A 27,204-nucleotide genomic window follows, 5' to 3' on the forward strand; every position below is an offset into this window, starting at 1 on the left:
GAAGTCTTGGATGGGAAGGATTCAGGTCTGGACACTGTTACTAGTTACACTCCCAGAAAGGAGAGCCAGGATGCCCTGAGCTATCTCTAGACCTTGGTTTCCTCAGCAGAACAACAAAAAGGTAGGATTAAAAGCACTCTAACAGGAAATGCAAATGAAACTACAATGAGGTACTACCTCACACTCGTCAGAATGACCATCATTAAAAAAATCTACAAATAACAAATGCTGGAGAGGGTGTGGAGAAAAGGGAACGCTCCTACACTGTTGGTGGGAATGTAAATTGGTGCATCCACTATGGAGAACAGTATGGAGGCTCCTCAAAAAACTAAAAATAGAGTTACCATATAATTCAGCAATCCCACTCCTGGGCATATATTCAGACAAAACTATAATGCAAAAAGATACAATATACAGACTACTATGTATAAAATAGATAACTAATAAGGACCTACTGTATAGCACAGGGAACTCTACTCAATACTTTGTAATGGCCTATATGGGAAAAGAACCTAAAAAAGAGTGGATATATGTATATGTATAACTGATTCACTTTGCCATACACCTGAAACTAACACAACATTGTAAATCAACTATATTTCAATAAAAATTAAGAAAAAAAAAGATACACGCACCCCTATGTTCACAGAGGCACTATTTACAATAGGCAAGACATGAAAACAACCTAAATGTCCATCGACAGATAAATGGATAAAGAACATGTGAGATACACACACACACACACACACACACACACACACAATGGAATACTACTCAGCCATAAAAAAGAATGAAATAATGCCATTTGCAGCAACATGGACAGACCTAGAGATTATCAGGTCAGGGATTAGCAGATGCAAACTATTATACAGAGAATGGATAAACAACAAGGTTCTACTGTATAGCACAGGGAACTACAGTCAATATCCTGTGATAAACCATAATGGAAAAGAACACGAAAAAGAATATATATATATATATATATATATATATATATGAATCACTTTGCTGTACAGCAGAAATTAACACAACATTGTAAATCAACTATACTTCAATAAGATAAATTAAAAAACAAAAATAAAAAAAGCACTCTAACAGGTCCTCCCAGCTCTGCTCTTTAAGATCCCTTACCCTTAGGCCAGCCTCTGAAGCTCTAGAGCTGTACCTGTGTGGCTTCACTAACCCTAGAATAGTGGTCCTCAACCCTAGGAGCTTTTGGCCCCCAGGGGACATTTAGCAGTATTTGGAGACATTTTGGTTGTCACAACTGGGAGATCAGGGGGTGCTATGGACATCTAGTGAGTAGAGGCCAAGGGTGCTGCTAAGCATCCTGCAATGCACAGGACAGCTCCCCACCACAAAGAATTATCCAACCCAAAATGTCAATAGTGCCGAGGCTGAGAAACACTGCTCTAGAGACCACTGAGAAAAGGAGCTTACTGCTGTAAAAGAAAGGCTGGGGAATGCACAATGCCGATGTTGTAGCAGCCTGTGAATGAATGAATACAGTGAATAAGGGCTCTCAAACCATTCCAGACACGTATGAACAGTCTCCTCTCCATCTTCTCTCTGGCACTAGTCCCACTGTGTATAAGATGATTCAGTCACTCTAAGAACCTGAAACCTTATCCTCCTCCACCGACCCATACCCATTACTGACACACAGCCTTTTGAGACTGAGCATAAATAAGAGGGAGCCAGAATGGTGCACGATGTGGCAGGAAAGCACTAGACTTGGAGCCTAATGAAGGCTAGCCTTGGCTCAGGCCCTAGGGAAACCACTTAGTTGCTTTGAGCCTTAGTTTCCTCCTCGGCAAAGTAGGTTAAAATCACTTTGCCCCATCTGCCTTTTAAAGCTTCTCTGAGTTTCGAAATAAGATCATGGATGTGAAAGTGTTTTGGAAGCCAGAGAACCCAGCACAAATGTGAAGTACTCTCCTGCAGAATAACAGGTGCTCATACTCTGGAGGGAATATTGTAAAAATTAATTTCCAATAACAAGATTTTGTCCACTGGTGAGTTGTAAGCACTCCAGGTTATGGAGTCCTGCCCCTATGGAACACCAAAGATACTAGAGCCCACCATGATGCAGCCCACCTCAGGATGCCCAAGGTTCCTGGGTCAGCCCAGTGACTCCAGTAATCTGAACCTCAGCTTTCTCGTCTCTAAAATGGGGGATGGGGGGAATAACACCACTTAATACATGAGGTTGTTGAAAAGATCAAACGTGATCAAGTTTGTAAAGTGCATGGCACTTCCCAAAGATGGGGGGGAATATTTTCATTTTCTGAAGATTTTTGTCCTGAAAAAAATTTTTTTGCTTCAAAATACTTTTTTAGAATGATGAAAATAACTTAAGGTGTTTTCTACAATGCTATTTGTCCTTTACAGCTCCAAAATTACCTCTAAAATCTAAGCATAAGAAGAGTTGTCAGGAACTTGCCTGGTGGTCCATTGGTGAGGACTCCACGCTTCCACTGCAGGGGCACGTGTTCGATCTCTGGTTGGGAACTAAGATCCCGAATGCCTCGTGATGAGGCCAGAAAAGAAAAAACGAAGGGTGGTCAGCAGCCACCTGCCCTTCGGCCCTGCCTCCTAAGAGCAACAAGCTGAATGCCAGGCTGATACCAGCTCCCTCCTTGGCTATGGCCACAGAGGGCTATCAGCACCCAACTCAACACCCAAATCTTCTAAGCAACCTGCAACCACTTACTGCCCTTGTGTAAGATTCTAAAAGGAGAAAATGCTCTGAAGAGGTGAAAGCAACTGATCCAGCTGATGGAAAATTAAGAAACTGGTCTAATGAATTCTGGGCACACGGAGCTGATCAAACTCCTCACCCAAATGGGGAGCCTTTCAGATGGCCTCATCTGAGTAGCAACTCCTCTTCAAACCTCTGCAGAGAACAGCAGCCGGGCTACACACGTGCACAAGTCTTGTGTTTGCTTTTACAACGATCAGGTCTTATACATATTACAAGTCTTACACAGATTACAAACAAAGAACTTACAGTTCCTGCTTTAGCAGACAGTAAAGAACCCACTCCTCAGGTTTATTAGTTCCTACTTCCTTTTGCAGGAAGTAAGACAACGGTAAAGCAAATTAGTAATAATCATCAGAATAAGCTGCACTTTAAATTTAATATTCTAAAGCTAATTATTTTATGACTAAACTAAGTTAAACACTTATCCATTCTTATGTCCCCACCAAAGGGGCTTCTGATTCAAATAAAGTACTTTTTAACAGTACTGCATTGGGCTTCCCTGGTGGCGCAGTGGTTGAGAGTCCGCCTGCCAATGCAGGGGACACGGGTTCGTGCCCCAGTCCGGGAGAATCCCGCATGCCGCAGAGTGGCTAGGCCCATGAGCCATGGCCGCTGAGCCTACGCGTCCGGAGCCTGTGCTCTGCAACGGGAGAGGCCAGCGTACCGCAAAATAAATAAATAAATAAAAGTACTGCATATATCCCCATGTTCCTGGTTTTCCTTTCTCAAAACTTTTCCTATTAATTCAAAGTTTCAAGCACTCACACATTTTGAGTTCCCTGCTGCTTTAACATTCTACTACTCTCCAAAATAACTATTTAACAAAACACAGATTCAAGTAACACACAGAGCTGTTTTGACTCCCTCCACTGCATATCCTATTCTCTGAAGTCTGAATATGCTTCTAGAACAGATCATACTGTACCTTGATTGTATCTGTTTACTTGTCTGTCACTCTAGCTAGATTATGAGCACCTCAGAGGCAATGACCTGTCTCCACCTGCATGTCCCCAGTAAACTAGGACAGTATCTGGCACACAGCTCAAGTTAATATATATTTATCAAATGGGTGCATGAAGGAAGCCAAAGTTCCTAGCAACCCTCTTTTAAAATGGACCATCTGAAGTGAAAAATGAAACGCAAATGTCTATTGGGATCGCAACGTCAGAGTCCTGTAACAGTGTACAATATCCAAATTCGTTTCAAAACCCCTTCCCTCAAATACACTCTACTCTTTACTCAACACAGCTAGAAGAGAGTAAAAGTTCTTCTGCAACTCCCAGTTGTAACTCTAGAGCTGAGGTGGTGCCTGTACCAAACATGAAGTGCTCGCACCCAAACCCCACCTCTCCCCACCCTGTCGCTGCCAACTCCTTTAAGGCCTAACGCAAAAGGTCATATTGTCATCCCCAACCCTAAACTGGGGCAAATCTCCCCAACTCAAATCTCCACCAAGCTCCATTTAGGGCGTTCTTGCGGTTGACACTAATGGCCAATTTTGGACTTTAATTACTGCTGTCCGAGGTTTATCCCCCCACCAGGAGTTGGGCCTCCAGGAAGCAGGACTACAAGGCAGGGCCTCACACTTCAGCAGAAAACCCTGACTGGGTGAATGTCTGAACTCCTGCTTTGGGACTCACAGAGCCTCACGGCTCTGAGCAAACTCAACTGCCCTGATTGTTCAACAGGAGAAAACTTTCCTCAGCAGGTTGTGCTGTGCCTCAAGCTCCAGGCCAAGCATCCTAAGCAACCTGGAGCTTGATGCTGGGGTGTTTTGTTTTGTTTTGTTTTTTGGTTTGTTTGGTTGGTTTTGAGGGTGAAAAGGAGATGACAGAGCTCTTTGCTGGGTTTTAACCCAATTAGGAATCCTGCTCAAAAATTCACTATCGGGCTTCCCTGGTGGCACAGTGGTTGAGCGTCCGCCTGCCAATGCAGGGGACGCGGGTTCGTGCCCCAGTCCGGGAGGATGCCACATGCTGCGGAGCGGCTGGGCCCGTGAGCCATGGCTGCTGAGCCTGTGTGTCCGGAGCCTGTGCTCCGCAACAGGAGAGGCCACAACAGTGAGAGGCCCACGTACCAAAAAAAAAAAAAAATTCGCTATCACCTTAAAATCCAGAAAAATGTCATTTTATAGAATCAAATAGGGCAAGTTTGATGATGCAATTTCCTGTTTCACCATCTCACCTCACTCCCTCTCCCCTAGCTGAGAAACTCCTTGCATTTTCTAGCTTTACTTTATCCATAAAGAAACACTCCTGAAAGAAACACTTTACCTAGGATGGTTCTAAGACTCCAGTCAGAAAATGTATGGGCTGTTTAGTCATGATAACTTTTTTCTCTGAGAGAGCCACAGATCTGTCCAACGGTAGGATCCATTGCACCAGGCTGTGTCTTTTTCACTGCCTGGAAATCCACATAGGATCTCAGATGGCTCCTAACACAGCACAGACACTCAGAGAACATCTGTTCCTCCTGATGCAGGAAACTAGTGGATCAGAACAGTATCAATGCTGTATAAACAGAACAGGAAACAGTCACAAAGCCACTGAACCAAGAAATCAGAACTCACTGAAAAATAATTTCTGGTGGAAAAAGATATGACTTTAAAAAATTCACTTCCTAGCCCACTCCAGGTGGAGTTATCTCCTCACCTGGGGTCCTCATGGCACTCTACACAAGCTCACCGGGTGAAAATTCTTTCTTCACCACCCCACCAGGAAGTGGTGCTCCCTGAGGATGGGAACTACCCCTAACTTATCACAGAGTTGTTGGTGCCTGACAACCAGTGGGTCCTCATGACCAACAGCTTTACTGAATGCATGTCAGTTATCTAGATGGCTGGCTTCTTTCATGAAGAAGGCTGCTACCCCATCAGCAGGACATGTGTTCACGTTCTTTTCCTTTTTCCTTTTTAATATTTATTTATTTATTTGGTTGCACCAGGTCTTAGTTGTGGCAGGCAGACTCCTTAGTTGTGGCTCGCTGGCTCCTTAGTTGCAGCACGTGGGCTCCTTACTAGCAGCATGCGAGCTCTTAGTTGCAGCATGCACACTCTTAGTTGCAGCAATGCACTTGGAATCTACTTCTCTGACCAGGGATTGAACCCGGGCCCCTTGCATTGGGCGCGTGGAGTCTTAACCACTGCACCACCAGGGAAGTCCCTCAAGTTCTTTTTCAAGGGAAGGAAGGCAGACTTCCACTGAATTCTCCAACCATTCTGTGGCCTCATCAGATTACTGAAGGTATTTGGGAATAGCCTGAGCTGGATAAGAGTTCAATCTTTGGACCGCAAAATAAGTGAGCAAATTAGCCAGGTAGACAGCATCCCTGAGTGTCCAGGAAAGAAAGAATACTGGCATGGACATATGAAAATGCCCAACATTCTCATGTAACCCCTACAATAACTATAGAGAGGTGTCTCTTTAATGTGCATACAAACAACCTAGAGATCTCATAAAAATGCAGGTTCTGCTTCAGTAAGTCTGGGTGGGGCTTGAGAGCCTGCATTTCTAACAATTTCACAATGTTCCCACAGACCACACTTTGAGTAGCAAAGTTTTGTTGTTATTACTTAACCTTTTTAAAAATTGCAGTATAGTTAATTTATAATGCTGTGCTGCTTTTTGTTCTTTTAATTGAAGTATAATTGACCTACAACACTATATTAGTTCCAGGTACATATATAGTGATTCAATATTTCTATAAATTACAAAATGATCACCATGATAAGCCTAGCTATCATCTGTCACTACACAAAGTTATTACAATATTACTGACTATATTCCCCATGCCGTACATTTCCACAGACTCATTTATTTTTATAACTAAAAGTCTGTACCTCTTAATCTCCCTCACCTATTTCACTCATGCCTCCCACACCCCTGCCCTCTGGCAACCACCTTTTTGTTCTCTGTATAAGTAGCAAAGTTGTATAGTAAATAGTGTATCCTGTTTTTGCAGCTGAAGAAGCTGATGCTCAGAGACAGGAGGAGACTTCACTGGCAAGCAGAGGTGGAATGTGAACTCAGGCTTTCTGATCCCAAACCCAGAGACTTTTCTACCATACCATTCCACTAATCTTTTCAGCTAAACATCCAGAACCATGAAGATGTGTAGCTTTCCCGCATCCCTCAAATAAGCCCTCCCGCCAGCTTTGCCATGTAAGGAAGAGGGAGGAGGGAAAACTAGAAATAGAAGCTACGGGAGAATCAAGCCAGCCAGATGCTCTTGTTTAGAACTTAAATCATTCAGTCCTTCAGCTAAGACTCCTTAAGAAGGACCAAACAAACTTTAGGCGCTCCTAGATGCTCATTCCTTCACTAACGAAAGGCCACAGGGAAGTGTAATTGTTTAAAAAAAAAACAAAAAAACCAACTGTGTCAGTGATACGGGGATTATCAGGGCCATACAGCACACAGAACCAAATTAATTCCTAACAAATGGCTAGTCCTGTGTGTGCTGGGCTGTGCTGCTCAGACCTCAGCCGGCATATTCAGAGTGGTCAGCTTTGCCCACTCCACACCTTAAGAGAAAAACTGATGAACAGGAGCCCACCCAGAGGAGGGTGGCAAGGAACCGTCAATGGAACACAGAAGACCTGTTGAGACGTAAGCCCCATTTTCCTTGATCTGTCTTCCCAAAGGGGGATTAGACCTGTTCTCTGCGGCCCTTCCAAGAGGCAGAATTAGCAACCTGTCTTCCCAGTGAAGAAAACAGTTCACCACTGTCTAGTGTCAGAGCTGGGATCTGCCGTAAACCTTCTAACTCCAGATCCCACATTCTTTCCTCCAGCCCAAACTGCTTCGCTACAGAGCTACCACCCCAACCTGGACCAGAGGTAGGCAGTACAGGAAGACAGACCTCAGTTCCAAATAAGAAAGGTGATTTCATAGTCAGAGCTGTCCAAAGACAGACTATGCTGTAGCATGGGAGGATAGAGCACCTAATACAAATCCTATCAGCAGAGAGGTTCAATCAGAGGTTAATCACTTGGCAGGAATACTGCAAAGGGAATTTGGGCACTGGATGGGTGACCGGGTGAGATGAACCTGCCGCCCCTCAGAGACGAATTAATCTCTTCCTGCTGTATTTTCCTCTAACCCTTCATTTGTACGTAGTTTGCCTTTCATCAGTTACTTGTGCATGTGTGTGTCATCTTCACTGAACTGTAAGCCCTTGTGGAGTCTTATCCATCTTTATATCCCTTACTGTGCCTAAGACTATACCTGGGAAACCAAGGAAACATTTACGTGCCTCCTCTGTGCCGGGCACTCTGGTATGCATTCTGTACATATCACCTTATTCCATATCCTCACAACAACCCTAAGAAGTATTGTTATTACTCCCTTTTTATAGATGGGGAAACAGACTCAGAGGATAACTGCCAAGGTATTGCTGGTGAGTGGTGAAGCTGGCACTCAAACTGGGAATCTTCTACTTAACCATCATGCTGCCTTCCTCCTAGAAGGAACTAAACAAACATCTGCTGACTTAAGCCAAACACCTTAAAATACAGGCCAGTACTATATCCAGCTAGGTCTGTTGTTGTTTTCTGTTGTTATGCTCAAATTTTCCTTCTAATTATAACCATCCATTCTCAAAGTGACCAATATAAAGTTGTTGTTTTTGGATATCCTCTCTCTCACTTTTTCACAGACAGTGGCAGAGCAAGAGGACCAAGTTTTCACAAACCTTTCCTACCCAAAGGAATCCCTCAAGGCCCCAAGAACTCCACCCCCTCCTCCCAGTAGGCCCTAGCTCCATCTCAGGGCTCTGGACCACTGTAAACAAATCGGGTCCTGGCTTTCTGCCCCAGAGGTATACGGCTCACATACATCTTCACAGGCTCTTCTCCAGAACCTCGCTCTCCACACTCAAACCCAACTCATGGCAACTCAGAACTTCCCTGAGCAAAACAGTCTAGCTCAAAGGTCCTCACATTTAGCTAAACTTCCAAACAAAATCTATCCTGAATTTCAAATCACATTAGAAACCTGCTGGCAGGCACTTAAAAATATTTAATCTTCCTGCCAAATGGGGCAAAAAGAGATTTTGTAATTTGAATCAGAGGCGCCAGCATGTTTGGACAGCCAACGCATAGGCTTCTCTGACACTCCATCTGTCTTCAGAAGTAAACCAAAGCCAATCTGGCCAACCATCATCTCTTTAAACAAGAAACTTAAGCATCACCAAGGGAAATCCTCATTGCTCAGTTCCCTGGGTGGGTTTCGGGTTTTCCATCCCTGGGCCTCTGGGATAGAAGATCCTGCTGGCACATGCACCATTAAGATGCTGTGCTTTTCAACCTGACACCTTGATTGCAGAGAACCAAAAAGCCACATTCACTATAAATTTAACTTATTAAGATGTCTTCCCATGTGTTAACATTTTAGAGCAACTTTATTAAACATCAGAGAGCCACCCCGGCTCCAGCAATAAGCAGGACTTAATGAAGATATATTTCCCATCAGCGTCTGGCCTCTCTGCATCCATCAGACATTTTCAACTGAACCTAAATTAACCTGTAAATGAACTGATTTGCATCCATAAACCCAACAGAAATATACCAGTGTAGGGTGAGATATCCAATCTCCATTTCTCAATCTCACACAATTCTCTTGTTAAACTAAAATATGATCCTTTCTACAACCTGGTTTCATCTTTATTAAAATGGGAAAACAGGGAAATCTGAACCACCTAGGGTAGATATTTCATAACTAGTTACAATGCCTTAAGAAGAAAATAATCTTTGATATATGATCATCTTTCTTAAGGAGACCACCAACTGGACACTGTTTGGAAAGGTACCAAAAAAGACCTAAGCTGGGGAGATTTTCATCAGTTCACCTATACTGCAATCCTGGTTCCCATCTAGTTCTCAGTGAAAGAACTTTTCCACTTGACCAAAGAGGTTTGATCAACAATAACTTTATCAGAAAAGGAAAAAAGTATACTTACTCAATATCCACAATGTGCCACACTCTTTCATATACTGAATATTATCTTAGTTAATCCTCACCACAGTCATGTGAGATGAATATTATTTCCACTTGATAGTAAAGGAAAAATGACAATATTTAAGTGCCTTGGATGGCAGGGCCTGTGTCTGGTTTCTCTATATTCCCAGCAGTAAACTCATGGCACTGAGCATGGGACCTAGGACACAGTTTAAGAGCCTGCCACATGCTTAAGAATGAATACATCACTAAAGGAAACAAAAAGAAATTTGGAAAAAATATGCAATCCAAATTTTGCTTTAGGCCCCTAACTGAAACCACTGCCTGGAACACACCTGCCTGACGCAAATAATCTACTTGAGCAGCAGAGGTTTGTTTCAAAGGACAATTTATCATCTTTCCAACATCTACATCACAAAAATAGCATCCACATTTCGCTACACACTTCACAGGGCAGGACCTAGTCCTGTCTCACTTCTTTTTCCCCCCGACTCAGCACCACACCTTGCACAGGTGGGTGTTTAATGATCTGAGTGATGACAAGGTCATGATGATGCCTTCAGCCATCATGGGAGTAAACAAAACACAAGATGCCCACAGCCACCAGAAGAACTGGTCTCTGAGTCAAGTTACATCCTCTCTCCAGCCTCATTTTCCTCTCCGGACAATGTGAATAACAGAACATACCCCCAGGACTGTCTGCAATCATTTAATAAATACTTACTGAGCATTAGCTACATGCCAGCACCGGGCTAGGAACAGGGGACACGGCAATGAACAGGACTATCACATACTGCCCCATGGAGCTCAAAGTCTCGGTGGATATCATGAGACTCATAAGAAAAAAGGAGTCTTACAAACTTCAAAGGACTCACAATTATGAAGAACTGCTCCTCCTCTGTGTTTCTGAAGTTGGTTAATGGCATCACCATCCACCTATTGTCCAAGCTGTAAACTTGGGAAATGTCTTCAACTCCTCCCTCTCCTTCATCTTGCCCACAATTCTGACCAATCACCAACCTTCTTCTGATTCTCCTTCCGAAAAGTCTCTGATATGTATTACTTCTCATCTAGTTTTCCATGCTTCTACTCTAGGCCCTCTGTTCCCACCTGAAGAGTCTCCTTGTAATAATGACAATGGCAACCATTTATTGAACACTTACCAATGGCAGGCATTCTACTAAGAGCTTTGCATGCATAACATAATTTAATCTAATAAGGTAGGTACTAGTACCCCTATTTACAGAAGAGGAATCTGAGGTACAGAGTAACCTGCCCAAGACACACAGCTAGTGACAAAGCTACAGCTCAAGTGCCTTGTCCATGAGATTCCGCCCATATCCCTTACTGGATTCCTGCCTCCAGTCCCTTCTTGGTCAGCAGACACTCCTTCCTTTATTGCTACTGCTGCAGCGCTCTTTCAGAAATCCAAGCTGGTCTGTCTCTTCTGCTTTAAGACAACCAGTGCGCCTCACCATCTCCAGGTCAAAGTCTAAAGGCTACAGGTCACTCCCCAGTGTTAACCATCTGCTGTCCTGCCCCGCCGACTCCCACCAGGAGATGCTCTCACTCAGGGCTCCCCACACTCCTTGCTGACCCACTTCACATCTCCCTCCTCAGCCAAGCCACCTTTGCCCTTTCCACTCCAGACAAGAATATTCTCCTCTGCAGCCTGAGCCCCATGTACACACTCATGTTTCAGCACTGACTGGTATGTTTCCTTCCCTCTCTTCCTCCTCCCTCCTCCTCCTCCTCCTCCTCGTCTTCCCTCTCTCTTTCTCTCTCTCTCACACACAGACTCAAAAAACAAACAAACAAAACAAACAAACAAAAAAACCCCACCATACACACACTTCCAATCCTGAGTCCCTGGAGGGCAGGCACAGTGTATTTTCATCTCTGATCCTCCAAGTCCCAGCACAGTTCAAGTCAGTAAGTAACTAAATGAATGGTATGTTGTGGTGTTAACACCTCTGAGCACTATCCCTACAAGCAAATAAGACCTTCCCCCAGAGGACACTAAAAAGAACGGCAGTAGCTCCTGTCCTCTCAAGCAAACTCAAGAAGACAGACTGCTTTCCAAAAAGTTATTACAACTAGCTGAGATTGGTCCGCCAGTCTGCTGGCAGCCTCTCTCCAAGCCTCTTGAAAGCCAATTCAATCATCTCTAAAACGGTAGAGACAAAACTGCTCCAGACCAAAAGACCACAGGAGAATTGGCTCTCTCAGTTCGGAGATGATGTAAACTGATGCTCTCCTCCACCCGGCAATGGGCAAAGCATTCCCCAAATGCAGCCTGGTCAAAACACTGACTCTAAATTACCTCTGTGAACAACAGAGGATCCTGACTGAGGGAGAGTCATCAAAGAAAAATGCCAGAGACAGCAAAATCTAACCCTGCTCTCCATCTGCAGAGCTACAACTGGACTCCAGGCCACAAATGCATGGCTGCCTCTGTCCTCACTGGTCTCCCAGCTCCCATTCTCACCCCCCACAGCTCTACTTTCCAAAGAGAGGCCAGATGGTGTTTTTTTAAAACTATGTGAATGATAAGGACACGCATAACACCCTCCAACAGCTTTCCATCCACTTGGAATAAAATCTAAACTCTTGGGGCCTCCCTGGTGGCGCAGTGGTTGAGAGTCCGCCTGCCGATGCAGGGGATACGGGTTCATGCCCCGGTCTGGGGGGATCCCATATGCCGCGGAGCGGCTGGGCCCGTGAGCCATGGCCGCTGGGCCTGCGCGTCCGGAGCCTGTGCTCCGCAACGGGAGCGGCCACAGCAGTGAGAGGCCCGCATACCGCAAAAAGAAAAAAAAAAAAAAAAAATCTAAACTCTTTACCAGGAAGTTCAAAATCCACCCCACACCCACTTATTTTATACCACTCTCCTCTTCAATCACTACATTCTAGAAACACAGGTCTTCTGTTTCTTAAAAGAGGCCAACCTCCGGGCGTTTTGCTATGCTGCCTGCTTGCCTGGAAGGCTTCTCCCCTAGATTCCTACAGAGCTGCTAAGTTCTCAAGGTTCAGTTCAAACTTGACCTTTTCAAAGAGGACTTCCCAGACCACTCTATCTAAAGTGACACCCCAGACCACCCTATCTAAAGTGACACCCCTTCCCACCCCATCACTCCCCATCCAATTTTTTGTTAGCACTTTTCAACACTAGACAAAATTTTCTTCATTTATTTCCCTGTCTTCTCCCTCATTAGGGTGGAAGCTGTGTTTTGTTCACCCTGTGAATACAGTGCATGCAGTAAGCCCCCAAAAAGAATGTCCAGAGTATCCACTAACTATCAGCAAAGGATCCTCAGGATGGGTTATTTTGTTCTTCTGTTAAAATGGAGAAAACATCTATTTAACCCCTACTGTATACTGGACACTGTAAATCCATATTTTCTTTTCAGAGGTAAATTCACTAGCTCGAGGTCACACAGCTAGTGACTTGCAGACTTCTGAGTTAAATACTTGTTTGTAAAGCTCCTAAACCCCTCTCACCTTTCCTCCTTCTCAGGGGGAGGGTTGTTACGCTATGGCTCACTCTCATATTGCCATAACAACGAGAAAAATCAAATATTCCTAAACTACTTTACAGTTACTAAAGCGTTTTCACATTCACCTCACTTAAGAAGAATACAAAGCACTTGCCCAGAAAGCCATACAACAGTAAGTAAAGTGCCTCAGAGCTCAATATCCCTGCCCTGAACCACAGTGGGGACTGGAGGAGGAGTCGGGGCCAAAGGAGGAATGGAATCCTTATTTCTGGTACACAGGGACCAGGAAGCGGTGAGTCACCGGGTGAAGGCTTGCGCTACGTGAAACTCTGATAAGGCAACAAGAAGTGAATCACAGGGCTGGAAGGCACTTTAGGCCTCATGGAGTCCAAAGCCCGGCTGACGGATGGGGAAAATGAGGCTCAAGAAGAAAAGGAACTTGCTCAAGTTCACTCAGCAAATGAATAGAGCCCAAACCAGGGGGTCTCCTCTCCCCCAGTCCCCTTTTCTCTCCATCCAGGCGGCTTCTTAAGAAGAATTCTGAGTCAGGGGGATGGGGAGAGACCAAGGACTGCTCATGGACTCCACAGAGGGGTCGGGAGAGGGTAGGGGTGGGACCAGGAAGGACACAAGTGTTAGGATGGAGGGCAGAAATGAGCCAAGGAGGCGGCGGCAGTATCTGGGAAGGTGGGTGAGGGCAGGCCAGAGGAAGGAGGAAAAGGCGGAAGAGAAACAAATAGAGTGAGGGCGGAGGAAGAAGTGCTGTGAAATTAGAGTCGAAAGGGCCTGGCAGAATGGGGAGAGCCTGAGACGAGACGGCTGGAATAGCAGTCTGACGATGGAGGAGTCTAGGGCTCCGGGAGACACTGAAGGGAGTCAGACGGGGAGGGGTCCCGGACCGGGAAAGGCAAGGAAGGGAGTCTGACGGGATAAGAGTTACAGAATCTGAGCAAACACTGGGGCAAGTCTCACGAAGGTGGAGTCCGGGTCAGAGGAGTCTGAGGGGGCCGGGCCGACTCACCGCGCTTGTTTTTGGTGCCGTGCTTCTTGGCGGCTGTCAGCTCCTGCTCGATCTTCTTCTCCAGGAATTCCTGCTTCTTACTTAGCATCTCCTCCGTGTCCCGAAGCCTCTGGATGGCCTCCTGGGGGGTCGGGCCGCCCTTGCCGGCCTTACCCCCTCCAGCCCCGAACAGCTTCCCGAACACCGACATGGTTGCTGCTCGTCGCGCCGGCCTGCGCCGCCCGCTCCGGCTCGGCTCGGCTTCGGCGCCCTCTCCCCGCTCCCCGTTCCGCCGCTCCCTGCCGCCGCAGGCCTCTCCGCCACCTCCGCCCCGCAGCTGGGCCCAGCCGCACCACCTACCACAGGCCCCCACGCCCGGCCCGGCCGGCGTCAAGTTAACACGCCACTGACTACAACTCCCGGTGGGCAATGCGCCGGCCGTCCCTCAAATCTAACGGAGGGTGGCGCGCTGCATGCCGGGAAGCTATAGTCTTCCTGCTTAAAGCTCTCTGCGGCGCACTTTTAGGTCTAGTTAGGGTCAAAGGGCGAGGTCACATGCTGGGAAATGTAGTCTCCTTGGAACCAGTTCTGTAGCGGTAGAAGAACAGGAAGAGAAGTAAGAATATTTTATAAAACAGTAATTAACGTTATGCACATTCTATGATCCAGGCATTGTGGAAAATGCTTTACATGCATTATCACATTTAATTCTCACAAGCCTGTGAGAGATAATACTGTTACTATTTTTGTAGTTGAGTAAGCAAGACTCAGAGAAATTGAGTGACTGACTAGCTTAACTTAATAGCCTTCGCATATGCTGTTTCTCTACCTGCAATGCCTGTCTACTCCGTATTCACCTAACACGTTCTTCGAAACCTAGTAGAGGCTAACAGCAAAGCTAGACTGCAAAGGTTCAAAACCCACTTTGAATACGTACGTGGGCAGTTACTTCCTCTACTCTGAGCTTCCCTTTCCAAAACTGTAAACTGGAGATAGCAACAGGACCACCTCCAACCTTGTGTGAGATAGGGAATGTAAGATGCTTACTTAGCATAGGCCTAGCACAGTAGGTGCTCAGAAGTGTATATTTTATTCTGGGTCATCATTATGCACGATAGCAATTAAACCGGGAGAAGACTCAAAACTTTCAAAAGTAGCACAATTGAGGATTTTTTTGCCCCTGCATTACAAAGGGCCAACTGGTTGTGGGGTCACATTTCATTGTCTTTCCTTGTCTTTTGCTGTCAAGAATCACTTCTCTGGATTTCCTTGGTGGTCCAGTGGTTAAGACTCCGCGCTTCCAATGCGGGGGGCGTGGGTTAGATCCCTGGTCAGGGAACTAAGATCCCACATGCCGCGCGGTGTGGCCAAAAAAAAAAAAAAAAATCACTTCTCCATCTATTAGCACTGAGGCTGTGTCTAGTAGCCAGTACTTCGCCCAAGCCCACCAATCTAATTTGCTGCTTCCAATCTTTTGCATTTGTTAGCCTTGCATGAAAACAAAGAGTAAAGCAGTTCTGAGTAAACCAGTTCTGAAGTGCTCTCCAATGAAGAAAAACTTGGCTTCTTTTTTATCCCTTCCTGGACTCTGTTGCTTAGGAACAGTTTCAAATAAATGAGAGTTTAATGGAACTTTTCCTCTATTATTCACATATATGAGTCTTGTCTCCTCCCCAGACTATTATCTACATATAGACAAAAATATGCCTTGAATGTTGTCCTTGTCATTGTGGTTGTTGTAATCTGCCACAACCCCAGCCTGCACCTAAAGGTAACTATTCCCAGAGGATGAGAGATTTCATTTCACCCAACTTTCCAGGTTGGAAGAAATTTTTCAAATGTGAGAGACATACTAGAACTGTCAAGAATTCACAGCAGTATAAATTGTGAAACATAAATCACACTTCTGTTTGTTTTGTAATTGAGACATTGCAATGTTTTTATCAAAATAAAAAACAAAAATGAGGTGGGTTCCATCAAGCCATCTAATGGGTACAGCAACCCCTCCATATCTAAGAAATCTGCCTCTCCCCCCTTATCTAAGTCATGCTGCAACCAGGCACACAGGTAGCAAAACATTTGCTGGGTTTGAGCCATGGCCCAAAGACTATATGAACAGTCTGACTCTGCAGACCTCACCAACATCAGTCTCATATTGCTGTGGGGTAAACCGGGATGATAGCAGAGTCCCTCATGTCATAACTCTGGGAGCCCAGAAATACATCTTGGGAATATGATAGCAGAACATTCCGATTTAATCCTTAGTACCAACACCAATTAATTGGTGTGTGGGTCACTCGGATTACTGGGTTAAGAAGAATCCTGAGTCTGCATCAGGACATCTCTTAAAAATGTTCTGAGATCAATTCATGATGTCTGCGGACTTCCCTGGCAGTCCAGCAGTTAAGACTCTGCACTTTCAATGCAGGGGGTGCGGGTTCGATCCCTGGTCGGGGAACTAAGATCCCACAGGCCACGAAGTGTGGCCAAAAAAAAAAAAAAATTCATGATGTCTGCCTAGCATGTGGGATGGGAGGTAGTGACAACATGGGCAAGGTAGCTGGCATCCTGGATTCAACTGCCTTGGTAGAGATTCACAGGGTGTATTGGCTCAATACTGGAGAGCCCTGGGCTTCCCTGGTCCTGATTTTTCTGGTCTCTTGGGCAAATGCACAGCTTTTCAAACTGTGACCGACTGGTGTTAACTCATTAAAAACTTTGTGAAAAGAATGAGCTACCAGTACTTGCAACAACTTGAATAACTTGCAGATATTATGCTGACTGAAAGAAATTAGACACAAAAGCCTGTATGATTCCAATTATACAAAGTTCAAAAACAGGCAAAACTAATTTATAATTTGTGGTGATAGGAGTCAGAATAGTAGTTACCTCCTGGGATAGTATAGACCAGGAAGAATGACCATTGTGGGGTGCTGACGGGTTCAGTATCAAGATCGAGTGGTGTTCACATGGGTGTACACAAATTTATATTTTTATACTTAAGATCAGTGTCCTTTACATACCTTATGTACTAAACTAAACACGTTACATTGCAATATTAAATATCTCTGGTAAGAGCAGCAATAGAAGCATGCAGTTTTGATTTGTTTCCAAGTACCCTGCCTTCAAAAATCTCATCTTATTTCCATCCACCACAGCCCCATGAAATAAGCATTACTATACCCTCTACATGTTATAGCTGAGGAAACTGAGAACCATAGAAGTAGAAACTGCCCAAGGTCACATGGTTAAAGATACCCTGACATATATTCGTAATTTTCTTTAAAAATATGTCAAGGAGGGAATTCCCTGGCAGTCAAGTGATTAGGACTCTTCACTTCCACTGCCAGGGGGCCGGGTTCGATCCCTGGTTGGGGAACTAAGATCCTGCCAGCCGTGTGATGCAGCCAAAAAAAAAAAAAAAAAAAAAAAAAAAGTCAAGAGAAGCTGAATTAATAAAGCCTATTATGAAGAATGGGTTTTGAATATGAATCATAAAAGTTATTATGATTTGGTCTCACACAATTATACTAAGTCAAATACAGAGGACTTTGCTAATTTTTAGCTATAAAAACCAAGCATAGTATATCCAACACCCTTTCCTGATAAAAAACACTCAACAAACTAGGAACAGAAGAGAAGTGTTCAACCTAAAAAAGTCAAGTCTTGTACACTGAGAAGTACAAAGCTTTGTTGAAGGAAATTAAACATCTAAATAAGTTGAAAGACATCCCATATTCATGGATTGGAAGACTTATTATTGTTGAGTCACAAAACTCCCCAAATTTATCTACAGATTCAATACAACCCCTATAAAAATATGAGCTGCCTTTTTTTGAAGAAATGGATAAGCTGCATTTTAAAATTCATATGGAATTTTAAAGGGCCTTGAATAGTCAAAACAAAATTGGAGGACTCACACTTCCCAATTTCAAAACTTACTGCAAATCTACAATAATCAAAACGATGTAGTCCTGGTCACTCTCACTTTCTGAGATGGACTGCATTCTGTCAATGGAATGCGTATATTTCTAAAGAAATCTGCTTTCCCTCTACTTGGGCTCACTCTTGAATTCCTTCCTGAGTGAAGCCAAGGACCCTTACTTGGTGGCCCGTCCCAGGAACTCGCCTGAGACCTGGAATGTGACCATCCTCTTGCACCCCCTTTATTTTTTTTTCCTGCAACACAGCTGGCAGAACCAGGGAAGGAGGTAACTGGGGGAGGAGGTAACTGGGGGATCTCGGAGTAACTGGGCCCAGGAGTCACGCTTGGGTCTCTCATCACAGCAGAGAGAAGCTCTCTCTGGTCCAGGAGCTCAAGCAGAGAAGCCAAGTCACAGCCTGGCTCTGGGGATGAGGGCGAGGGTAAGATTGGGTTAGCCACTTGCTCAGGGTGACAGTTTTGCTCCTTGACAAGCAAATGCACACCTGGTGGCAGGAACTTTCAGGAAAAGGCAAAACCCAGATGGGACCTTGTAGGCATCATTCTGGCAGAGAATACAGACCTTTGGTTCTGCATCAAAACCCACACTTGGCCTTCTCAAGATGGGCCCCAGTGGTAGGGACAACCTCCTGCCATGCCTTTCGCTGGGCTCCCTTGTTGGAATCTCTGATCTACTGTGACAATGTGTATCTGGTGCACGACCACCTGGATCTCACGGACCAGAGGGACACACATCCCCACGCCTCGTGCTGGTGACACCATCTCCCTGAGGGTCTCCACGTTTAGCCTGGGAGCCCACCTCTCAGTCCCATGTTCTATATGCCTGTTCACGGGGAGACCTGCACTGGCCCTCAATGTTCCAGCCTCCTCCCAAAGCTCATGAACATCCCATGACCAGTGGCAGCTATCTGGTTGTTATTATTTACCCCGAACAATGCCCTGGCAGTCACTCTGCTGAGCATGCTGCCCTGTGACTCTCCTTCCAGAAGAGAATCTGTTTTAAAGTTCAAGTACACATTCCTCAATTCAGAGCGGAAGTTGAGCGACCTTAAAAGTGGGCCACCGCCTTGGTTTCAGGTGGTTCAGACGGACTAGGTGCCCATGAAGAGCAATGTGGGGGAATTGGATTTAGGTGAGGGATTTTTTTGTGGGGGAGGGAGGGTATCTGGGATTGCTCCTTAAAAATATCTTCAGCACACACAAAAAAACCAATTTGTAGCTACATATGGTGAAGCATGTTAACCAGACTTATTGTGGTGATCATTTCACAATATACACAAATATTGAGTCACTATGTTGTAAACCTGAAACTAATATACAGTCAGCCCTCCATATCCACAGGATCTGTATCCATGGATTCAACCAACTGAGGTTTGAAAATAGTAACAACAACAACAACAAAAACTCAGGAAGTTCCAAAAAGCAAAACTTGAATTTGCTGTGCACCAGCAACTATTTATATAGCATTTACATTGTATTAGGTATTGTAAGTAACCTAGAGATGATTTAAAGTATACTGGAGGATGTTATATGCAAATACTACACCATTTTATAATAAGGGACTTGAGCACCCTCAAATTTTGGTATCTGAGGGGGATTCTGGAACGAATCCCCTGAGGAGAGCAAGAGATAACTATAATGTTATATGTCAATTATACGTCAATAAAAAAATGCAAAAAAGCCCACCCCCATTAACAGATACAAACTACTATACATAAAATAGATAAGCAACAAGGATTTACTGTACAGCATAGGGAATTATATTCAACATCTTGCAATGACCTATGATGGAATATAATCAGAAAAGAATATATAATCGAATCACTATGCTATACACCTGAAACTAACACAATATTGTAAATCAACTATACCTCAATTTAAAAAAAGTTCTCAGTAAAACAACAAAACCCAGACAAAACAAAACAAAAACAGTGTGGCCCTGACATAAAAATAGATATATAGATCAATGGAATAGAACTGAGAGTCCAGAAATAAACCCATACATCTATGGTCAATTGATTTTCAACAAGAGTACCAAGACCATTCAATAGGGAAAGAACAGTCTTTCAACAAACAGTGTTGGTACAACTGGATATTCAGATGCAAAAGAATGATTTTATATCCCTACCTCTCACCATATACAAAAAAGGACTCAAAATGGATCAAAGACCTAAATGTAAGAACTAAAACTATAAAACTCTTAGAAGGAAACATAGGTATAAATCTTTGTGACCTTCAATTAGGCAACAGTTTCTTAAATATGACACAAAAAGCACAAGCAACAAAAGAAGAAAATATATACCTTGGACTTCACCAACATTAAAAACTTTTGTGCACCAAAGTCCATTATCAAGAAAGAAAGGACAACTCACAAAATGAGAGAAAATACTGGCAAATTCCATACCTGACAAGGAGTTAATATTCAGAATATATTAAAAAAAATTTTTTATTAATTTATTTTATTTTTGGCTGTGTTGTGTCTTTGTTGCTGCGCGCGGGCTTTTCTCTAGTGGCGGCGAGCAGGGGTTACTCTTCGTTGCGGTGCGCGGGTTTCTATTGCGGTGGCTTCTCTTGTTGCGGAGCACGGGCTCTAGGCGTGTGGGCTTCAGTAGTTGTGGTGTGTGAGCTCAGTAGTTGTGGCTCGAGGGCTCTAGAGTGCAGGCTCAGTAGTTGTGGCACGTGGGCTTAGTTGCTCCGCGGCATGTGGGATCTTCCTGGACCAGGGCTCAAATCTGTATCCCCTGCATTGGCAGGCAGATTCTTAGCCACTGTGTCACCAGGGAAGCCCCAGAATACATTTGTTAAAAAGGGACTTCCCTGGTGGTCCAGTGGTTAAGAATCTGCCTTCCAGTGCAGGGAACACAGGTTCGATCCCTGGTCGGGGGACTAAGATCCCACATGCCGCAGAACAACTAAGCCCATGCGCTGCAACTACTGAGCACGCAAGCCACAACTAGAGGGAAGCCTGTGTGCCCCAAAGAAGAGCCCACGCACCGAAACAAAAGATCCCGAATGCCACAACAAAGATCCCGTGCAACCAAGACCCAACGCAGCCAAAAATAAATAAATAAATATTTAAAAAAAAATTATCTTAAAAAAAAAGCTATTACAGCTCAAAAACAAAAAACACAAACAACCCAATTAAAAAGCACTGAATTGTACACTTTAAATAGTTAAAATGGTGAATTTTACATTATGTGAATTTTAACTCAAAAAAAAGTGTGTTGAAGTAATGAAAAGAAAACATGTTTGGGGGTAGGGGATTAAGGGGTACAAACTATTATGTATAAAATAAGCTAAAGGATATATTGTACAACATGGGGAATATAGCCAATATTTTATAACTATAAATGGAGTATAACCTTTAAAATTGTGAATCACTATATTGTACGCCTGTAAATTATGTAATACTGTACATAAACAAAAAGAACATGTTTTGGTGCCTACCACACAAACCTAGTTTAAAACTGGGGCTCTTCCATTCAGCCATATGGCAAGGTGCGTCATCTGCCTCGGTTTCCCCATCTGTGAAAGAGACACTAACTTCCATACCAGGCCACATTCTGAGGATTCATTGAGAATAGAGGTAAAGGGCCTGGCACAGAATATGCATCCAATATATATTTACACAATAAATAAACAATAATGACAGGAATAATAGTCAATAACATCTATTGAGCCCTCATGCTGAATCAGATGGCTTACATAGAATACTTCATTTAATCATCCCAACTATAGCTTGATGAGGTAGGTACAGCTTACAGCTGAGGAAATAGAAGCTTTGAGAGGTTGAATGACTTGCCCAAGGTCACACCATTATTAAGTAGTGTGGCTGGCATCTGATACCCCAGCAAGTAATAGAAAATCTTTATTGAGCACTTTGTTCTAAGCAAGACACCAAACTGAGCATTTTACAAGAAATAGCTCATTTAGCCCACACAACTGCATGAAATGAGCATTATTATTGTCCCCATTTTGTACATTAGATACTGGAGAAACAGAGAAGTTGAATAGCTTGCCCAAGGTCACACAGCTTGTAGGGGCAGAGCTGGGATTCTTACTGTAAATACAACCTGTTTAGCCACTATGCTTATACTGCCTACATCCAAATGAATAAATGGACAGAGAGATACACATGAAACCGAGCAAGAGCTCGTGTGCCCGTGAAGCAGAAAGCTAAACTCTGACAGCGTGCATTTGAGCAAAGTAAGGATTTATTTGCAGGGCATCAAGCAAAGGAATGGGAGACAAGTCTCAGATCCACTTCATCTTGGTCTTTGAGTTAGGGATGTTTTAAGGGGGAAGAACAAAGGAACTAGGATTAATCATTGTCTTGTGACATTTCTTTTTTTTTTTTTGCGGTACGCGGGCCTCTTACCGCTGCGGCCTCTCCCGTTGTGGAGCACAGGCTCCGGACGCGCAGGCTCAGCGGCCATGGCTCACGGGCCCGGCTGCTCCGCGGCACGTGGGATCCCCCCGGACCGGGGCACGAACCCGTGTCCCCTGCATCGGCAGGCGGACCCCCAACCACTGCGCCACCAGGGAAGCCCGTCTTGTGACATTTCTTAATCATGGTTTCAGGAATCAGGAGGTCTCCTTTTTATAATTCTCTGTCCAGGAGGTCCATGGCTTGAGGATCTGTGGGCTCATCTTGCCCTAGAGAAACAACCTGAGTTTGTAAGTTAATGATGACGTAGTAGCAATTTTAGTACATTGATGATGTTATCAGCAATAGCTGACCCTGGTTGATTAGTGTTCAGTTAGCACAGGATTGAGGCCAGAGGGGACAAAAAAGGGATTGAGGTCAAAGGAGACAAGCAGGGGAATAAAGTTTTGGATAGAGAGATTAATCATAAACTCAGTACGGGAACTCGGTTTTAGGGAGACTCGGTTTCACACATAAACAAACACATAAATAAAGTGTGATGGACATGGGAGCAAGTGTGACCTTCCTGGGGAACAGGCCAAAGTTAGCAATAAGGGTAGGTCAGGTCCAGCAGAACCTGGACAGTGGGGAGTCGGGGGAGATTGTGCCCTGGAGGGACCCCTGCACTTGAGCTAATGGTGGGTTATAAGACGTACTTCATACCCCTTCAACTGAGCATGTGCAGGCCATGTGACAGGCACCAGGCCCTAGGGAGCCACATAGTTTCCAGTAATGGATTGATGACTCCTTGGTTCTCATGCCAGAGAAACCCACATCCTCACCCAGGTGCAGGCCCAACACAGAGGTAGACTAGAAGTCCCCCTCCACTGGAAAAGAAAGGTCCACATCCAATCTCAGAATATCCTATTGGCTCTACCCTCAAAATATATCCAGAACCCCACCTCTTCTCATCATCTTCACTGATGTCACTCTGACTCATTTCACCATCATTTCTTGCCTGGATTTTTGCAGTAGCCTCCAGTGGTAGGCAGAATATTGGCCTTCCAAAGATGTCCACATTCTACAGAATGTCATCTTAAGTGGCAAAAAGGGCTTTGCAGAAGAATTAAATTAAGAATCTTGAGATGGGGAGATTATCCTGGTGGGCGCAATGCAATCACAAGAAGAAAGCAGGAGGGTCAGAGTCAGAGAGAGAATGGAAGATGCTACCTTTCTGACTTTGAAGCCAGAAAGGGGTCACAAGCCAAGGAATGCAGGTGGCTTCTAGAAACTGGAAAAGGCATGGGAATGGATTCTCCCCAAGAGCCTCCAAAAGGAATGCAGCCCTGCCAGTAACTTGATCTCAGTCCATTAAGAACCGTACCAGACCCCTGACCTCCAACAGTGAAAGATAATAAACTTGAGTTGTTTTAAGTCACAGAGTTTGTAGTAATTTGTTACAGCAGCAATAGGAAACTAATACACTTCCTCACTGGCCTTCCTGTCTCCACCCTTACCTGCTCCAGCACATTCTCTAAATGGCAGCATGAGGGGTCCTTTAAAAAATACATGTCAGATCCACTGCTCACAGCCCCCCCACGATGGCTCCCCACATATCTGAGTAAAAGCCAAAGGCCTTTCAATGTCCCTCAAGTCCCTACATGATGTGTCATGATCCTCCCATCTCCTCACTGCCTTTCCAACTCCTCGCTTCAGCCACACTGGCCTCTCTACTGTTCTTCAAACACAGCAGGGCCCTCCAGCCTTAGGACATTGCTTTGCAAGGGCTGTGCCCTCTCCCTGACATGCTGTTTCCCAGATAACCACATGGCTCATTTCCTCTTCCTTGAGTCTTTTCCTAAATGTTTCCTTCCTAGTGAGGCTTTCCAGGCCACCCCAAATAATGCTGCAACCTGCCCCACACCCCATACTCCCCAAACCTCTACTTGCCTCTATTTTTTCTCTTTTCTACAGTAATTTATCACCTCCTAACATATTATATAATTTGCTTATTTACTTTGTTATTTATCTTCTGCTTCCTCTACAGGGGAACAGTTCACGGTGTACCACCAATGCCTAGAACTATGCCTGGCATATAGTAGGTGCTCATTAAATATTTGTTGAGTGAATAAATGAATGGACTGAGGTAGCTGTGACCTGGGGGTCAGGAGAGCTGGATCTGAACTCAGTTTGCCATGACAAAACCCTTTCGCTTTCTGGGCTTCAGTTTACTCTCTGTGATTCTATACAGAGAAGTTGGGCCTTGGCCTCCTGCCTCAGGTTCTGTGCCTGACCATACACCAACCACCCTTGGCCAGTAGGGGGTCACCCCCAACCCTGAGGTAGATCTACTAAACTCCCTGACACCACCACCCATCAGGTCCTGAGAATCCATGGGGCACTTGCTGGCAGCCTTGGGGGTTGGGAGCATCTGCAGCTGCCACCTCCACTCCTTCCTCCCCAGGGGTGATAAAATTGGTGCAACCGGTTCTCCTGGGCCAGACAGGATACCTGCTCTGTCAACTGAGACTTCCAAGCCACTGCCTTTGTCATTTGTCCCAGATATTCTCAGCTCCCTTTTAAGACAAAGGAAAGAGTCCTTTATACCAGACATTACTGCCCAACTCTTTCTCAGCCTATGTGGCGGATTCTTACTGGGGGAAACTTACCCTTGGCCTCTGTGAGGTGGGAGGAGGGGATGTGTGGAGGGGACCTTCTTCATTCAAAATGTCTCAAGAAATATTGATCAAGCAATTCCTGGGAAGTTCTAGGCGCTGTAGATATACCAGTGAATAAAACAGAAAAAAGTCCTTGTCCTTGTGGGTTTCTAATGAGGGGAAGAGACAATAAAGAAACGTCTAATATAATGTCAAGGGTGATGAATAAAAATGAAGCAGGGTAAGGGACTAGAGAATGATGGGAGTGGGTGGGGGTTATTTTAGACAGATTGGCCAGGGAAGGCCTCTCTGAGGGAATGACTTTTGGTCAAAGGTGAATAGAACGAGGGAGCCAGCCATAAAAAATCTGGGAGAAGAGCATTCTAGACAGAGGGAATAGCAAGTGCAAAGGCCCCAAGGCAGGAACTAGTTTATATGATGGAAGAACAGCTAGGGGGCAGGTGTGGCTGGAGTGGAGTGAAATAAGAAAAGAGTGGTAGGAGGGCTTCCCTGGTGGCGCAGTGGTTAAAGAATCCGCCAGCCAAAGCAGGGGACACAGGTTCTAGCCCTGATCCAGGAAGATCCCACATGCCATGGAGCAACTGAGTCCATGTGCCACAACTACTGAGCCCGCATGCCACAACTACTGAAGCCTGCATGCCTAGAGCCCGTGCTCCGCAACAAGAGAAGCCACCACAATGAGAAGCCCACACACCATAACGAAGAGCTGCCCCTGCTCGCCACCACTAGAGAAAGCCTGAGCGCAACAACGAAGACCTAACGCAGCCAAAAAATAAAAAAATAAACAAAAATAAACAAAATAAATAAATTTAAAGAAAAAAGAAAAGAGTGGTAGGAGACGAGGGCTGCATGGTATAGAACCTTGAAATCTGTAGGGAAAACTTTGGATTTCACCCTGGGAGGGATTGGAAGTTTTAAACAAGAAAGTGGCATAATCTGATCAGGCTCTAGAGAGATCCTTTGGGCTGCTGTCAAGAGAATGGATCATGGTGGTGGAAGAGAGAAAGCAGGGAGACCAAAGAGAAGGCTGATGGGCTTCCCTGGTGGCACAGTGGTTAAGAATCCGCCTGCCAATGCCGGGGACACGGGTTCAAGCCCTGGTCCAGGAAGATCCCACATGCCACAGAGCAACTAAGCCCGTGCGCCACAACTACTGAGTCTGCGCGCCTAGAGCCCGTGTTCTGCAACGAGAGAAGCCACCGCAATGAGAAGCCCATGCACTGCAATGAAGAGTAGCCTCCACTCACCACAACTAGAGAAAGCCCACGCTCAGCAACAAAGACCCAGTGCAGCCAAAAATAAATAAAATACAATAAATTAATTTTAAAAAAAAGAGAAGGCTGATGATATGGTCATCCATGCAGGAGAGCCTGGTGGCCTGGACAGGGTAGTGTGGCCAAGGAGATGAGCTGTGGCTGGAGCCTCAGAGAAGTGGTTCCAAAAATAACCATCTCATCAGAGCTGGTGAGAGCTTTAGAAATCCTAAGAGTAGGCAGGAGTTCTGGAGTCTGTCAGTCCTGGACTGGAGGCCCAGCTCCACACATTCCAGCTGTGAGTCCTTGGGCAAGTTGTTATACCTCTCTGAGCCTTGGTTTCCCCACCTGTAAAATGGACATGATAAGAGAACTTGCTTCCAAGGGGTGTCTTGAGGACTCAGTAACATATAAATAAGGCACAGAGCACAGGGCGTGGCACTTAGTATACAGTCAGTAAAACCATGACTCAACTCCCCACATTTATTGATAGAGAAACTGAGGGCAGCTCTGGCTTAGAGGCAGACAGAGGACTGGACGAAAAGGAAGCAGAATTTACAGGGTTCCTCAAAGTCATATACCCACAGAGTCTATAAATAAGATGAATGAGTAAAGTGGGCCAGGGACATGAAAAATCATGTGGCCCTGCCTGGCCATCTTGCTTTTCCACTTTTCAGACACATGTAATATATGTGCTCATCTAAAGGGCTGGCTAGCCCAGCTCCACCTGACTACTGCCCCATGGTA

General features: G+C 44.9%; 1 protein-coding gene across 1 annotated transcript in view; it reads right to left on the reverse strand.

Moving 5' to 3' along the window:
* CHMP4B (charged multivesicular body protein 4B) overlaps window positions 1–14,584 on the reverse strand; it is a 48,043-nt gene extending 33,459 nt beyond the window's left edge. Inside the window, exon 1 of the mRNA XM_081256975.1 lies at window positions 14,239–14,584. Within this exon, the coding sequence (XP_081113101.1) occupies window positions 14,239–14,428 (190 nt within the window). The 5' untranslated portion in view covers window positions 14,429–14,584. The remainder of the gene's footprint in view (window positions 1–14,238) is intronic.
* Window positions 14,585–27,204: the final 12,620 nt, after the last annotated feature.

The sequence above is a fragment of the Mesoplodon bidens genome, assembly GCF_964165515.1.
Source record: "Mesoplodon bidens genome assembly, chromosome: 15".
Lineage (NCBI taxonomy): Eukaryota > Metazoa > Chordata > Mammalia > Artiodactyla > Ziphiidae > Mesoplodon > Mesoplodon bidens.